The 16,540-nt window shown below is 44.5% G+C and overlaps 1 protein-coding gene across 1 annotated transcript in view; it reads right to left on the minus strand.

Annotated features, from left to right (window-relative positions):
- The window catches only part of XDH (xanthine dehydrogenase), an 88,085-nt gene that overhangs the window by 45,532 nt on the left and 26,013 nt on the right, over positions 1-16,540 (minus strand). Inside the window, exons 7-15 of the mRNA XM_017854218.1 lie at positions 11,374-11,442; positions 10,911-10,997; positions 9,489-9,630; positions 8,562-8,654; positions 7,800-7,951; positions 6,452-6,545; positions 4,694-4,804; positions 2,039-2,222; positions 358-532 (exon numbers count right to left, since the gene is read on the minus strand). Of these exons, the coding sequence (XP_017709707.1) occupies positions 358-532; positions 2,039-2,222; positions 4,694-4,804; positions 6,452-6,545; positions 7,800-7,951; positions 8,562-8,654; positions 9,489-9,630; positions 10,911-10,997; positions 11,374-11,442 (1,107 nt within the window). The remainder of the gene's footprint in view (positions 1-357; positions 533-2,038; positions 2,223-4,693; positions 4,805-6,451; positions 6,546-7,799; positions 7,952-8,561; positions 8,655-9,488; positions 9,631-10,910; positions 10,998-11,373; positions 11,443-16,540) is intronic.

Here is a 16,540-nt window from a genome sequence, read left to right on the forward strand (position 1 = left end):
TTTTTTTTTTTTTTTTTTTTTTGAGACAGTTTCTCTCTCATAGTCCAGGCTGGAGTGCAATGGCACAATCTTGGCTCATTGCAACCTTTGCCTCCCGAGTTCAAGCGATTTTCCTGCCTCAGCTTCCCGAGTAGCTGAGATTACAGAGCAAGAACCTGTGTTCCCAAAGCCCAGCCCAGCACTCTGCCTCTAAGCCAGCTGGTCACTCCCATTTCCATGATTCTTGTGCTGTGACCCTGGTCCCTGCTATTCTGCCCTCAGATGTCTGGAGGAGAGGAGTAAGTTTACTACCCAGACCAACTTCTTACATCCCCAAACATGCTACAGAGAGCCAGTGCCTGGCCAGGCCCCACTCACGTCTTCTGGGTTCTCTTGGCCCAGCTTCCGAAGGACTGTCAGGTAGAACTTGAAGAAGAAGCTGAGGGTGAGGGTGCGCCGGAAGTCCACCATGCCACCGGGGGCGTCGGGAGGCAGATGCAGCTCCTCCGCCAGGGCTGCACACACGTCCTGCAGCAGCTCCTCCTTCCAGAGCCTGCCAGAGTGCAGGGCATGGGACAGCACTACTGCCCAGCCCTCCACATCCCTTTGTGTAGAGCTGTGTGCCCAGAGCCTCAGAGCTGTATAAAGCTTGGTTCAAAATTCAGCTTGGATACTTAGAGTTGGGTGACTTTAGGCAACTTAAATTAACCTCATTGAGCCTCTGTTTCCTCATCTTTAAAAACAGATGCAATTTTAAAAGACCACCAAAGTAATAACAGTTAAAAATCTATCAAATCCTCACAATGTGCCAGGCAATGTCTTAAGTGTTTTATGTGAATTCTCACTTTTAATTTAAATTTTAAAATGTAGTAGGAAAAATTCGTATACCCATTTACCAAGGAGAAAACTGAGGCACAGGGAGGCCAAGTAACTTGACTTACGTTACCTATTTGGTAAATGACAAAGCCAGGAATTTTGGAACCAAGGAACCAAAATCCAAGTTAAGCTTTATTGATCTTATGTGGGTGCTGTAAGGATTTCCTAGGATAATGTTAGTGAAGTGCTTGGTACAATTTCTGTCATATAATAACCATAGTAATAGTAATAGTAGTAGCAGCAGTACTAATCACAGCCATAGTGGTAGCAATAGTAGTAATTACAGAGCAGTAGTAGTAGCATCAGCATCAATACTACTAGTAATAACACTATCAACAGCAATAATAGTTGCAGTAGTTGTAGCAATATAGATAGTAGTAGTAGAAGTAGTAAAAGTCACAGAAGAAGTTGTAATAGAATCAACAGCAACAGTAGTAATAATAGTAGTAACAGAAGCAATGCCAAAAAGTAGCAGTCATAGCACCAGCAGCATCAAAGCAGCAGTAATACTACTGTTAGTAGTAATAGTAGTAGCAGCAATACTAGTAGCAATAGTAATAGTCATAGTAGCAGTAACAGTAGTAGTAGTAGTAATTTCAGTAGCAATAATAGTAGCAGCAGTAATGGTGTTAGTAAAATACTAGTATAACACCAATAATAGTAGTAGTAGTAGTACTAACAGAACAAGTAGTAGAAGAGGCAGCAGTAGTAGTAATAGTAATAACAGCAATAATACTAATCATAATAGTGACAGTAGGAATTGCAGCAATGATTGTAGCTGTAGTGATAGTAGTAGCAACAGTAGTCATAGTGATAGCAATAATGAGTAACAGCAGTAATTCTAGTAGTAGAAGCAGCTGGAGTAGCAGCAATCATAATATTAATTATAATTGCAGTAACAGTAACAATAGTATTAATAATAGTAGTAGCAGCAATGGTAATAGCATAGCAGTGGCAATACTCCTAGCAGTAATACTAGTAGTAGTATTAGTAATAGTAGTAGTAGCAACTGTGGTTATAGTAGAAGTAGAAGTGGTAGCAATAGTAGCAGCAGTAGCAGTAGTTATGGTAGTAGTAACAGCAATAGTAATACTATCGGTAGCCATAGTAGTAGCAGCAGTAACAATGATACTATTAGTAGCAGCAACAGTAGCAGCAGTTTTATTCTGCTGTTAGCTCTTACTTGGAAAGCTGCCTCTGAGTGGTCTTGAGGGCCGAGATGGTTCTGTTGGCCATTCCGCCATAGCAAAGGGCCAGCTCCTCTACCTCTGTGGTTCCTGGCTTGAATAAAACTCTCATGCCACTGGTTACCTTGGCAATGTCATCTTCCCTCCGGGAGGCCTGCTTGAATGCTGAGAAATACTCCCCTAAAAGAGAACAGGAAGGTGCCTGTTTTCCACCTTGCTTTGCAGGGGCTGCAAATGGCAGACCCAAACCACAGGGCTATGAGGTGAGGTGAGGGGATAACACCATCACACATCAGTGTGTGAGCTGGCCCCAGGAATCAAAGGTCAAACGTAACTGATTACCACCTGTTTAGGAAGGTTCCAAATAGCATTCCCAGAAGCTGGAAAAAAACCAGGATTTCTCCCTGCTAGTCACAAAAGCTGAGGGTCAGGGACAAAGTAGAACTGGGTGGTCTCCATTGAACAACAGCTGCAGGGGAGGAAGTGTGCTTTCACAAAGGCTCCCCAGAGACCCCTCATGCCCCTTACCTTCCCCACCCTGGTGCCCACTATCAGTGCCCCCCCACGCTCTCTGGGGACTGAGACTGTTTGGCCCTTGGCATCCTCTGCTTGTGGCCTTCACAGTGCCCTCTCCAACCTGCCCCTCCCACCAGTCTGTTGGCATCATTCAGAAATCTTGGTGAAAGAACCCCAGGCACAGTGGCTCACGTCTGTAATCCCAGAGGCCTCGGCAGGAGGAGTGCTTGAAGCCAAGTGTTCAACCAGCCTAGGCAATATAGTGAGGCCCTATATCTACAAAAAAAGGAAGAAATTGCCAGGTGTAGTGGCGCACTCCTGTGGTCTCAGCTACTTGGGAGGGTGAAGTGGGAGTATCACTTGAGCCTGGGAGGTTGAGGCCGCAGTGAGCCATGATCATGCCACTGCACTCCAGCCTGGGCCAGCAGGCAGGGTGAGATTCTGTCCCAAAAAAAATAAAAAGAAAAGAAAAAGAAAGAAAGACAGAAAGAAGTCTTGCTAAAAGAAAATATCACTATCACACTATGCAATAATCACTGCCCTTGCACTTTAAACACATTTTCCTTCCTGGGTTTGAGCTAGGATCTGTGTTTAAGGATAGGAGGAGAGCATGAGTTATTTTCCAGGTAAGAGCCACCTGACTTCAAGCTCTTTCTGTGTCAGGTTCCTTTTGAGGTCTGTACTTACTCTGGCACCGCAAATTCTGATGAACAATAAAATTAGCATGTTTAGGGAGAGGAGATCTATTGGAAAAAGCACAATGAGGCCCACAGTTGAGGCCCCCAAATGGCCACAGGCTTTTCTCTGAAGAAGCCATGGAGCCCCCTCCTGATGACAAAGCTAGCTCAGCTTGGATGTCAAGCGTGGCTCTGGGGCACTGAGCCCAGAGTTTGACCTTTGTTCTGGAACAGAGGTCCCAGGTGCTCACTCCCAGGACTGTGCCCATCCATGGGGACATTCTTGCTGGGGTACAGTGAACTGTCAGTGGCAGGTTGACAATATCCTTTCTTGAGAGTTTCCTAATTCTGGGTATTAAAATCTCCTTTCTTTTATGGAAGGATGTATTTTGTTAATGACCATACCTGGCAAATAAAAACTGAATAGAGCTACACCTGTTTCCTCCCCCTTTCATCACTCATAATTAAAAAAAAGAATTACTGAACTGTGAAATTCAAAACTCTGGGAATCACTGCTCAAAATGGTCTATACAGACAAGCTAGAAAACCATTAAGAAACCACCTCAGGGATATAATTGCTCTAATTTAATTAGCATTCTCATTAAGGAGGTCAAAATTACCAAGGGCAGAACATGCCTTAGAACACTCACTAAAGCGCTGGCTGTGGGAAACTTCACACTCTCCCTGACAGCGGCTCCCCAAGCCTCTCCCAGTTGCCTTTTGGAATGTGTTGTGAGCTGGTAGCTGCTAGGAGAGGAAAGACCCACACCAGGTCAAGACATCACAGGCCCCAGGGAACAAAGAGTAAGGCAGCCAGTGGTGCCCAGACCTGCCCCAACAGGCCAGAAGAGCCATTCATGAAGCACGAATCCATCCGCACCAATCCACAGTGAGGTCAGTGAAGCAACACCTCATCAAGTCTAAGATCAGCATATGGTCTGAGCCACAGGCAGCTTCTTCATGCAGCACATGAACCCCACATTCTTCACCACGGGAAAGCAAATTTCCTCTGACATGGGCAGGAAGCCTTGACAGCAACATGTGTTCTTGGAATTCTGTTGTTAGCTGCTGGTCATCTCCACTGGCTTCTAGGCATCACCAGGAACCTTATGAATTATTTCTTTTCAGTCCTCACAATAACCCGTATAGTAAGTGACATGGTGCCCACTTTACGGATGAGGGAATTGGGGCTCAGAAAGGTGAAATGACTCACTCAGGACCAAGTTTCTAGCTATCTGGTTCCACAGTCCATGCCATGTGGACTCCTATCCTGCAACTTCTCGTTGTCCAGAAAGGAATATGGTTGGTTCAATAGAGGCAAAGTTCAGAGAGAAAAATCATCAATGTAAAGATTGAGAGAGGCTCACATTGGTCCCTGAGGCAGATTCTGATCTCTTTGTCTAGAGCCTGGCAGTAGGACTCATTTGAGCAGAGCCTGGAACCAATGCCAACAGCTCACCTCCCTGCTGTAGGGGATCTCTATGGAGAGCAGTATCTCCTCTGGGCTCAGCAGGGTCCTTCTGTAGCCAGGGAAGAATGTGTGGTCCATTGGAACAATTCTCCTGGTGCCTGTACAGAAGCAAGATGAAGAGGAGCCAACGTGAGGGAAAGGCTGGGAACCCCATGGGGAGCAAAGGACAACCATCAGTGGGATTCTTCATGCTGGTCTCCAATGCCCACAGTCAGAGGGAATGACTGGCACAACTGGGGCAAAATCCTCCATTTGAAATCCTTAAGCATCCTTAAGCAATGGTGTGCTGGTGAATCTTTAATGACCAGTTCCGTGTGGGGGGAAAAGCCCTGGTTTATAGCATTTGCCAATTTGTGTGGTGTAAGTACTTTCGATAGCCAATTTCAGGCTGCCAAAGTTGCATCACTGCATGTGAAACTGGGAAGAAGGCGGGAAAGAGCACAGCAACCCGACAGCTCTCCTCTGTAGGGGTTGCTTACAAGGCTGGCCCTTGGGAACTTGTACTTCAGAAGGGTTCCCAGTGCTCCATGATAGAGCAGCTCACTGCGCCTAAATTATCTGTACAAACAATAGTTCATGCTGAACCCCTGCTTTCCTTCTGGGAGTCTAGACTTTGGGCACATGCTAGTAGAGGCTGCCTATGTGACAAGGTCCCAAGAACACCCCAGGCGCTGAGCCTCTAACAAGCTTCCCTGGTAGGCAAGGCATCAGTTGTGTTGTCACAACTTATTGCTGGAGGAATTAAGCATGCACTGTGTGACTCCACTGGGAGAAGTCTCTGGAAAATTGGGCCTGGTTCCTCCAGACTTTGCTCCCATGTATCTTTTCCCTTTGCTGATTTTGCATCCTCCTGCTATATAGTAAGTCATAGCCAGGAATATGACGGCATGCTGAATCCTCTCAGCGAATATCAGAGCTGGGGTGGTCTCGGGAACCCTCTGACAAGGCAGAGATGCACAGGAGCACATAATTGTAGAGCATGTCCACTGTACAGACAGACAGATGCAAATAACTCCAAGAGCACTGATAACAGCAAAATGAAGTAATTAGGAAGTGATGAATTTTGAGTATTTATTCCTTTTGTTTTGAATATAATTTATTTCATTGTAATTTTACACAACTTTATTTTTATTTTTGGAGACAGGGTCTCACTCTGTCACCCAGGCTGGAGTGCCGTGGTGAGATCTTGGCTCACTGCAAACTCCACTTCCCAGGTTCAAGTGATTCTCCTGACTCAGCTCTCAAGCAGCTGGGACTAAAGGTGCACACCACCACACCTGGCCAATTTTAGTGTTTTTAGTAGACATGGGGTTTCACTATGTTGGCCAGGCTGGTCTTGAACTCCTGACCTCAAGTAATCCTCCCACCTCGGCATCTTAAAGTGCTGGGATTGCAGGCATAAGCCACCACACCTGGCCTGATTTTTATTAATAACTGTTTCACAGATGGCTCACAGAATTCCTGAAGGTCCAACAGCAGGCTGTGGTGAGCCAGTGCATCCCAGCCCCAGTACCCCACTAGGTAAGGCATGCAGGTAGCAATGCCTGCTGTGAATTCTCTACAAAGAAAAGGTCCAGCTTTCCTGTCCCCCAAACCAGGTACATTTTCCTTGCTTCCCCGGATCCAAACCTTAGGGAAAGCTGGGTCACTGAACTTTGAACTCTGTTTCTCCAGAAAATGACCTATCTGGTGAGACTTTTCTCCCCCAAGTCCTTCTTCCTGGACCTCTGCTTCAGGCAGCTCACCTCTGGACACAAGTGTCAGCTTGGCCCCACTGGCCATGAACACAGGGTTGAGGTCGGAGATGGGGCTGGCAGTGATGATGTTCCCTCCAATGGACTAAAACAAGCAGAGAGCATGCAGTGAGAGCCCACCCCAGGAAACCCCTGCTCACGCAGCAGGCTTCTGAACCCAGGGCAGCCAGGTGACCCTTGCTGCAGGCAGACCCCTGAGGACCTGTGTCTACTGTAGTCACAGTAACAGCACAGTGAGAACTTAGGCATTCTGAAAAATGTGCAAAATTTGAAATCAGAACACTTGAGATTGAATCCCAACTCTAAAATTTTAGCAGGCAAGCCCCTTTAAGTGTGTTCGTTTGTTTGATTGATGATTTCACCCAACCTTTTCCCGAAAGGATTGAGGTGATAATATCACAGAGGCCATATAGAGTTGATAAAATAGAAGATAAAGATCAAGGAAAGAGAGGAGGAAGACTTAAGGTTGAACAATTTGCTCTATTTGGATCTGAACTTCCTGGTAACTTGGCAAAAAAATGTAAGAAGAATCAGATACAGGGTTTTCATTATTAAAAAACAGGAAGAAAATCAGTTGCACAATGACAACAAAATTCTTCCTGGAAGTAGATTTTAGCAGAACTAGGGAACTCGGTAGAGTTTCTGAGTTTATATCTCCTAATCTATAATCAGAAGTGACAGGTACTTGGGGTGGGGGCTGGGAGGAACAGGCATAGGCTGTTTTGTTTTAATTTAAAAAAACAATTTAAAAATGGCAGGGATAGCTTTTCTTCCAACAGCATGAGCTGTTGTGAAGCGCTTCCATTGGCATAGGGTGTTTGAATGCCACCATTTGCAAACTGGGAATGTGTGGACTCATCTGAAAGCTGACTGAATAATCAACAGGTGGATTCCTCCCTCTGTCGGAGGGTTCTGTCTCTGGTTCTCCCCATAGCTCTGAAAGGAAATTCCCCTCCCAATTCTGGCTTCTCCCTAGCATATCTCTTATTCACCTACTGTTTGGCTCAGCCAAGCTCAGGAAAGGGGAGGGAGGCAGGAAGCCTCATCTCTGCAACCACAGCATGAAGCCCTTGAGTCGTGGAGTGTGTTTCCCAGGGTGCCCCACAGACCACCTTCATCAGAAGCACCTGAAGAGCTGGGCTATATCTCAGACTCACGTATCAGAATCTCTGAGGGTGGGGCCCAGGAATCTGCACTTTAACAAGCACTGCTCCTCCCAGGCAACTCTAAGCACTAAAGTTTGAGGCCCACTGCACTGACACAAGTGAGAGTCTGGCCGCCCTGCTTGCAGATGAAAACTCCGTCCTACGGGCCTCGCTTGCTTCTGACAGCGACTTACCGCCACAGACTTGACCTGCTTCCCAGCAAACCAGCGCAGCTGCTCCAGGACCCCTCTGAACACCTCTGTCTTTTGGGCAGGAAGCTTAGCAACGGCATCAACCAGGGTCTTTTCCACAATGCTCAGGGGGCAAGCAGCTCCGAAGGAGATACCTGGGAACACACAATCGGAATCCCAGCAATTCTTCCCACAGTTCAGAAGAGGCTTTCATGCACAGCTCCTCTGAAGCTTTCCAGCAACCCAAGCAAGGCTGAATCAGGACTCACAGCTTTACATGGATGAGGAAATTAGGGCCCAGAGTGGTTGAGCGACTTAACCAATGCTACGCTGCTAATAAAAGAGCCAGTACTCAAGCTTAGGCCTCTTGATCCTACAACCAATGCTCTTTCCTCTAAACCAGTAGTTCTCAACTCATTAAAATCAGAATCTCTGAAGGTGAAGTTCTAGCATGCTTTTCAAAAGCACTCAAGCACAACCCCCACCTCCCCACCACCGGATGAGTGATTCTAATGTGTAGCCAGAATTGAGAAAATGATTGAAGATCCCGCAGCCTCTTGCCCTTTGGCACCCTACCATGGATGTTTGGTGGTGAAAAGGCAGTGAATGGGGTCTCTCCCACTTTTCTCTGTGCAAGGCGAGCCCCAGGAGAAGCAGGGGGCAGCCAGAGCCAATGGGGAGGCCACCCTGACACCTGTCACCCATCATGTAACCTATCCCCAGCCTCATAGCCCCTCCATGAGCTTGGAGTGAACCTCCCCTTACCCTCGGGTCCATGTTCTACTGAATTCAGCTCAGGGATCCAGGCTGGGCAGATGATCATAGGAAACAGCATATTCTTGAACTTCATCTCAATGCCTAGGGAGAAACGAGACGCTGAAGTTGTAGGCCCATTGTTGTATCACCAGGGCAGGACTTAGCAGCTTTTCTCACCATTACACACAGGATATATGACATATTCACAATCATAATATGCTCCCTGGTGACTGTAGGTGTCTGGGAATAGGAAACTCAGCAGACCAGGGGTGGGAATAGATGTAGTCTTTGGACTGTCTGCCCAAAACTAGGTCTTTCTTTCCCTCTTAGAAAACCTATCTGAATTCAAATGAAATGAGTTTCAATTCACTCGTGTGTGTGTGTGTGGACAACATTAGAAAACACAGGAAATTAAGGTATGTCAGGAACCCTTCCAAGCACTTTCCCTATTTTAACTTATTTAATCTTTACAACAACCCTACGAGGTACCATGATTTTTCTGTTTATAGATGAAGAAGCTGAGGCACAGAAAGGTTAAGTTTCTTGCCCAAATCACACAGCTAAGAATAACCAAATTTCAGTACTGGAATGGTTATTCATGTTGGGGTATAATCATAATAAAAACATGAAAGTTTAACATTAAAACAAAAAAGGAAAACGAGAGAGAAAACTTCAAATCTGTCCTCTAGGTCCCAGCAACTTTTCTGAGGTCATACATCTAGCAAGGGGCTGAGCCAGGCCTGTGGGACTCCACAGCCAGGGGCCTTTGCAGGAACTGGAGTGTACAGGGCTTTCTGGTGGGTTCTAGGTAGTCAGTGGGGCAGAGGGGTAGGGTGCAGAGGCAAGTAAGGTCAGGGGGAGGTGAGGAAGGGCAAGAAGACCTAGAAACACCCCTAGGCCTCCTGGCAGCCCCAGGGCAGCCTCCCTGGCCCTTACCAATCTCCGTGTTCCCCACCACCAGCTTGGCATCGGGGTACTGAGCCTTGAGGTCCAGCAACTCCTTGAGGGTTGAGGCCTGTATCCACGTCACACGCTCCCCTTCAAATCGCAGCTGCTTCCGAGGAGTATCTTTCAGCCTCTGGGAAATGTAGTTTTCTTACTACACTGTATCCCTATTAAATATATGCTTAGTCTTCACAAGACTTCCATGAAGGAGGCAGTAGGAGCCTCATTTTCACTGGTGAACGAAGATCCTGAGGTCCCCAACAGACCTGGCTGAAAGCCCGGATTCCTTGCAGTTCCCCTTACTGTCTCCAGGGGGCACCACGGACAAGGCATGAAAAGGGAAGGAAGGAAAGGAAGGAAGGAAGGAAGGAGGAAGGAAGGAAGGAAGGAAGGAAGGAAGAAGGAAGGAAGGAAGGAAAGGAAGGAAGGAAGGAGGAAGGAGGGAGGGAAGGGAGGGAGGGAGGGAAGGAGGGAGGGGAGGGAGGGAGGGAAGGGAAGGAAAAAGAAAGGAAAGGAAAGGAAAGAGGAAGGAAGGAAGGAGGAAGGAAGAAAAGGAAGAAGGAAGGGAAGGAAGGGTTGTTATCAGGGAAGGAAGAAGGAAGAAGGAACGGAAGGAAGGAAGGAAGGAAGGAAGGAAGGAAGGAAGGAAGGGTTTGTTATAAGGGGATGCCTAGGAAGGCTGGCTTTAGTGCTTGCAGGGTGACACTGGGCTGAGAACGAAGCCCTCAAATAAAACTGCCGGTATTTTCAAAGTTTCACAGTCCAGAGAAAGATCTACTGGTGGCCTACTGCAAAGCCATTCTCTCTGGCCTGCTGAAGCTACAAGGCAGTTTTCATGAGCTCAACACCCTGAGAAGCATGCACTTCAAAAACTCCGAGTGGCTTGATTCTTTTGTTGCCATAAATATTAGAGTGATGGTGATAAAGTGGGTGTGAGGGGGTTTCCTTAAGACAGAACTGTGAGCTGCAGATCATGTCCTTTGAAGAGACCTCTCTTTTTTGTTGTTTTGTTTTTTCTTAAATAAATGGATTGCTTATAGAGGGAATAGGTTTCTTGGGGTGCTTATGTATTAGATATAGGCAGGAGATCAACAAATGGTTATAGTGCACCTGCTATGCTACACAGTGTGCCCAGAGAGCCAGTCCCTATCCTCATGGGGCTTGTCATTTAACAAGGAACACAGACATCAAATTAGTAACTGTAAGTGTGACACACATGAACAGAAGTGCAGGGATTGTGGGCACACATAGCAGAGACTCAACCTAGGGGGTTTCAGAGAGTGGAAAGGAAATTTAAGCTGAAACCTAAAGGACAAGAAAGACACAAAGTTCTTAGTGGGTATGAAAATAAAGCAGGCCTCCAGGGACTCACAGTACAGCCTCAGCTGGACCTGTCCCTGAGGCATCACCTACCAGCAACTCTGGGGGAAAAATGGGCTCCTGGGTGGGATCCAGGGGCGTGAACTCCTCTGGTTTGAATAAAGATGGTGAGAGACTGACCTACGGGGAAAGAGAACAGGTAGATGGGGCAGTATCCCTTCCTTTCAAACACCCAAGAGAACCAATTCAGCCTTTCCTTCCAGCCAGCTCATTCCCAGCCCCCTGCAGGGTGCAAGAGGAGCAGGTAATCCCTGGGAGGCAGGAATAAGAGGGTCTCAGTTAGAGGACCTAGGGCTAATGTGCACCATCGCCATCCCCATCTAGGTGGGCAGACTACGTAGTAGTCTACGTAGACTCATCTACGGTGAGTCTGCCATCACTGACTAACCGTAGGTTCCTTTTCCAGCCCCCACTGCCAGGGACATGGAGCTTGTGTACCGACTCCTCTAAGACTCAGATTACCCCCAGGCTTCCAGGGGGAGAAGAACTCACTTACCGAGTGGTCTTTCTTCTGGCTCATGCAGCAGTTTGGATTGTTCCCATCTCCTCCACAGCATCCACCACCCTAGAGAGATGATGAACATCTGCACAAGGGTATTTACAAAGAGTACTCACAGAAGCTAAGGAACCTAGATTATTAATATCCAGAACACTCCAGCTCTGATGCCTGTCCCAGCATGAACAGCAGGGGCATCCTACCTGCCTGTCGTGCGGAGTGGAGGCCTCGGCTACATTCCCTCTTGCTTGGCTAACGTAGATTAAACAAATAGGAGCAACAAGGTCACTGAATTTCAGGAAATTTTCTCCATAAAAACTAGGTCCTACTTTATCAAAACCCATCCCTTATGCCCATTTCTCTTCTTCAGTGCTGCTTCCTCAGGAAGTGTCTATGAGGGATATTCCCATTGGCTCTCTCAAGACTCAAGAGGCTCAACTTCCAGACCAGTGAGGTTCCATGGGGCGTGGCTGGTGTCTCCCAGGCTGGACTCTCTGTGGGACCCTGCCAAGGATGTCCAAGATGGGTGCTGGGCCCAGCACTGTGTCCAGCCAGTGTGCCCAATGGCCTCCCTATTGCTTATTAGGCACTTCTTCCCAGAAAGGTAAACGCTCTTCATTGCTCGCTGTGGGCCTGTTCTGGAGAAAGTATGCAGGTCAGACCACCCAGCATCTCTGGGGAAAGACTTGTTCAGGATCTCTTGGGATACCAGTGGCAGAGCACACACAGACTCTAGAATCACTACCTCCCAGCACGGAGGCATTGCAGGGTGGTGGAGGGGCGTGCTCAACTGACCGATCTGCAGCTCAGGGCTTCAGAAGACAGAGTCCTGGAGTTCTGCTAAGATGAAAAAGTAGGGAAAACTCATAGGCTCTGTCCCAGGCACTGGGGTAGTCAATTCCTGAAAAAGTAGGCCGGGAGCAGTCCTTCTGCATGTCAGCCACAGGATACACTATACCGTGCTGGCATTTCCCAGAGGCTGTTTCACAACTCATTGGCTTCCCCAAGAAAGCGCTCACGGGACGCTGGAGGTGTGACCTTGGAGAAGTTGTAAGCAGGCAGGCGATGGCATCAGGAGAGAAACCCCCCATTCACCCCACCACCTGCACATGCTGCTCCGTGTACAGACTCTTCCTGCATTCGCAGCTCTGGCACTGGATGCCAGACCTGCTCCGTCCATTCTGAGCCTCCCCCCAGCCAGCCACCTTGCACTTCCCCTCTTTATTTAGACAGAAAGAAAGGAAAGAAAGGAAGAAAGAGAGGTTTCTTAGTGCCTCTTCTCACATTTCTTCTTGGAGAAAGAGTGAGGCAGGGAAATGCCCTGCCCTGCCTGAAGTGAAAGTCCTGAACCCCACTCACTTGGCCCTCCTGAGGAAGGCTGTATTTCACAGAAGTGCCTTTTCCAGACAAAGTGCCAGCACATTATTATTTAGATCTATTTTCTTGATAATTCATTGGTGTGTTAATAACATAAATTACTGTGATGTGCAGTGATGCGTCACTGCCCTTAAGGTCTATTGAGGTTGGATAAGACTACATTTTCTCATCCCCACCCTCCTGAGATTCCGAGCTTACTAAATAGGCTAAGACTTCTGCGCTGGTGCCTTTTTTTAAAATAAATTTAAAAAAAAAAAGCTTTATTTTTTTAGAGTGGTTTAAGGTTCACAGAAAAAACTGAGTGGAACATGTAGAGAATTCCCAAATATCCCCTATCCCAATATATACGCACAACCTTCCTCACTGCAGCATCCTCAAAAGTGGTACATTTGTTACAATTGATGGACCCACATTGACACATCATTATCATTCAAAGTCCATAATTTATATGAAGGTTCACTCTTGGCATTGTACGTTCCATTGGTTTTGACAAATACATGATTACATGTGTCCACCCTTATGATATCTTACCCTTATGATAATAGAGTTATACTGCCCTAAAATACCTCTGTGCCCTGATTATTCATCCATCTCTTTCCCCTAATCACTGGCAACCACTAGTCTTTTTACTGCCTCCATAGTTTTGTCTTTTCTAGAATTTCATAGAATTGATCTCATACAATGTGTAGCTTTTTAAGATTGACTTCTTTCACTTAGTGGTAGCAATTAAGGTTTGTCTATGTCTTTTCGTAGCTCGATAGCTCCTTTCATTTTGGTACTGAATTAACATTCCATTGTTTGGATGTTCTACAGTTTATTCACCTACTGAAGGACATCTTGGTTGCATCTAAGTTTTGGCAATTATGAGTAAGGTTGTTGTAAGTGTTCCTGTGCAGGTTTTCGTGTGGCAATAAGTTTTAAATTCATTTGCGTCAATTCCAAGGTGTGTGATTACTGAGGTGCATGGTAAAACATGTTTAGTTTTGTAAGAAACTGCCAAATTGTCTTCCACAGTGGTTGTGCATTTTGCATGCTCACCAGCAATGAATGAGAGTTCATGTTGCCCCACATCCTCACCAGAATCTGATGCTGTCAGTGTTTTGGACTTGACTATTCTAATAGACGTGTGGTGGTATTTCACTGCTCTTTCAATTTGCAATTCCCTAATGACATGTGATGTTGAACTTACATGCTTACTGGCCATCCATATATCTTCTTTGGTGAGTTAGCTGTGCAGGTCTTTTACCCATTTTTTAATTTAGTTGTTCATTTTCTTATTGCTGAGTTTTATCAGTTCTTTGCATATTTGGATAAGTACTTTACAAGATGTGTCTTTTGCAAATATTTTTCTCCCAGTGTATGGCTTGACTCCTCACTCTTCTGTTATTAACTTTTAATGAAGTCCAGCTTATAATTATTTCTTTTATGGATCATGCCTTTGGTGTTGCATCTAAAAGGTCATCATCATTCCAAGGTCATCTAGGTTTTCTCCTATGTTATCTTCTAGGAGTTTTATTGTTTTACATTTAGTTTTATGATTCATTTTGAGAAAGGTATAATGTCTGTGTCTAGATTCATTTTTTTTGTATGTGAATGTCCAGTTGTTGCAGCACCATTTGTTAAAAAGATCATCTTTGCTCCATCGTATCGCCTTTTCTTCTTTGTGAAAGATCATTTGACTCTATTTATGTTGGTCTATTTCTGGGCTCTCTATTCTGTTCCATTGAGCTCTTTGTCCATTCTTTAGTCCATTCTTTTTGTAGTATGGACTGTGTCCATACTACACTGTCTTGATTACTGCAGCTTTCTAGTAAATCTTGAAATTGGGTAGTGTCAGTCCTCTGACTTTGTTCTCTATTCTCCTTCAATATTGAGTTGGCTATTCTGGATCTTTTTCTTCTCCATATAAACCTTAGGATCAATTTGTTGATAGCCAAAAAATAATTTACTGGGATTTTGTTTGGGATTGCATTGAGTCTGAGTTGGGAACAACAGACATCTTGACATGTTCAGTCTCCTTATTCATGAAAAAGAAATCTCTCTCCATTTATTTAGTTCTTTGATTTTGTTCATCAGAGTTTTGTAGTTTTCTCACATAAATCTTGTACATACTTTTAGATTCATACCTAAGTATTTCATTTGTTGGGGAGTACTAATGTAAAACGTAAATGATAATGTGTTTTGAATTTCAAGTTCCACTTATTCATTGCTGTTATATAGGAAAGTGATTAACTTTTGTATTACCTCTGATTCTATCTTCTGGAAGAGATTGTAGAGAATTGACATAATTTCTTTTTTAAATGTTTAATAGGATTTACCAGTGAATCTATCTGGGCCTGGTGCTTTCTGTGTTGGGTTATTAATTAATGATTCAATTTCTTCAATAGTTATAGGCCTATTCAGATTATCTACTTGTATGAGTTTTGGTAGCTTACATCTTTCAAGGAATTGTTTTATTTCATCTAGGTTATCAAGTGTATGAGCATAGAGTTGTTCTTAATATTCCTTCATTATCCATTTAATGTACATGAGATCTATAGTAAGATCTTTTTATTTTGATATTAGTAATTTGTATCTTCTCTTTTTTTTCTTAGTTAGCCTGTTCAAAGACTTATTAATTTTATTGGTCTTTTTAAGGAACCAAATTTCAGTTATGTTGATTTTCTCTATTGATTGTCTGTTTTCAATGAAATTTATTTTGCTCCAAATTTTATTTTCTTCAGCTTACTTTGAATTTAATCTGTCTTTTTTTTTCTAGTTTTCTAAAGTGGGAGCCCAGATTACTGATTTTATTTGTATTTTATTTTTATTACTTTATTTATTTATTTATTTGAGATGGAACCTTGCTCTGTCACCCAGGCTGGAGTGCAATGGTGCAATCTTGGCTCGCTGCAACCTCTGCTTCCTGGGTTCAAGTGATTCTCCTGCCTCAGCCTCCTGAGTAGCTGGGATTACATGTGCATGCCACCATGCCTGGCTAATTTTTGTATTTTTAGTGGAAACGGGGTTTCACCATATCCGTCAGGCTGGTCTTGAACTCCTGACCTCATGGTCTGCCCACCTCAGCCTCCCAAAGTGCTAGGATTACAGGAGTGAGCCACCGTGCCTGGTGGATTACTGATTTTTAATCTTCGTTTCTAATATATGCATTCAATATTATAAATTTCCCTCTCAGCGTTGTTTTCACTGCATCTTACAAATTTCGATAAGCTATATTTTCAATTTCATTTAATTCAAAATATTTTAAAATTTCTCTTGAGATTATCTTTTTGAACCTCTATTCTTTTGAATTGTGTTGTTTAATCATCAAGCATTTGGGGGTTTTCCAGCTATCTTTCTGTTGTTGATGTCTAGTTTAATTTCATTTTGGTTTGAAAGCAGACATTGTATGATCTCTATTCATGCAAATTAAATTTGTAAAAGTGTGTTTCATAGCACAGAATGTGGTCCATCTAGGTGAATATTCCACATGAGCTTGAGAAAAATGTCTTCTCTGCTGTTTTTGGCTAAAGTAGTCTATAAATGTCATTATATCCAATTAATTGATGGTGCCGTTGAGTCCAACTATGTCCTTACTGATTTTTCGCCTGGTGTTGTCCATTTCTGATACAAGGGTGTTGAAGTCTTCACATATAATAATGGATTCATCTATTTGTCTCTGCAGTTCCATCAGATTTGCCTCATGTATTTTGAAGCTCTGTTGTTAGGTGCATACACATTAAGGACTGTTATGTCTTCTTGGAGTATTGATTCCTTTATTATTATTATTATTTTTTTTTTTTTTTTTTTT

The sequence above is a fragment of the Rhinopithecus bieti genome, unplaced genomic scaffold (assembly GCF_001698545.2).
Source record: "Rhinopithecus bieti isolate Rb0 unplaced genomic scaffold, ASM169854v2 scaffold_37555, whole genome shotgun sequence".
Classification (NCBI taxonomy): Eukaryota; Metazoa; Chordata; class Mammalia; order Primates; family Cercopithecidae; genus Rhinopithecus; species Rhinopithecus bieti.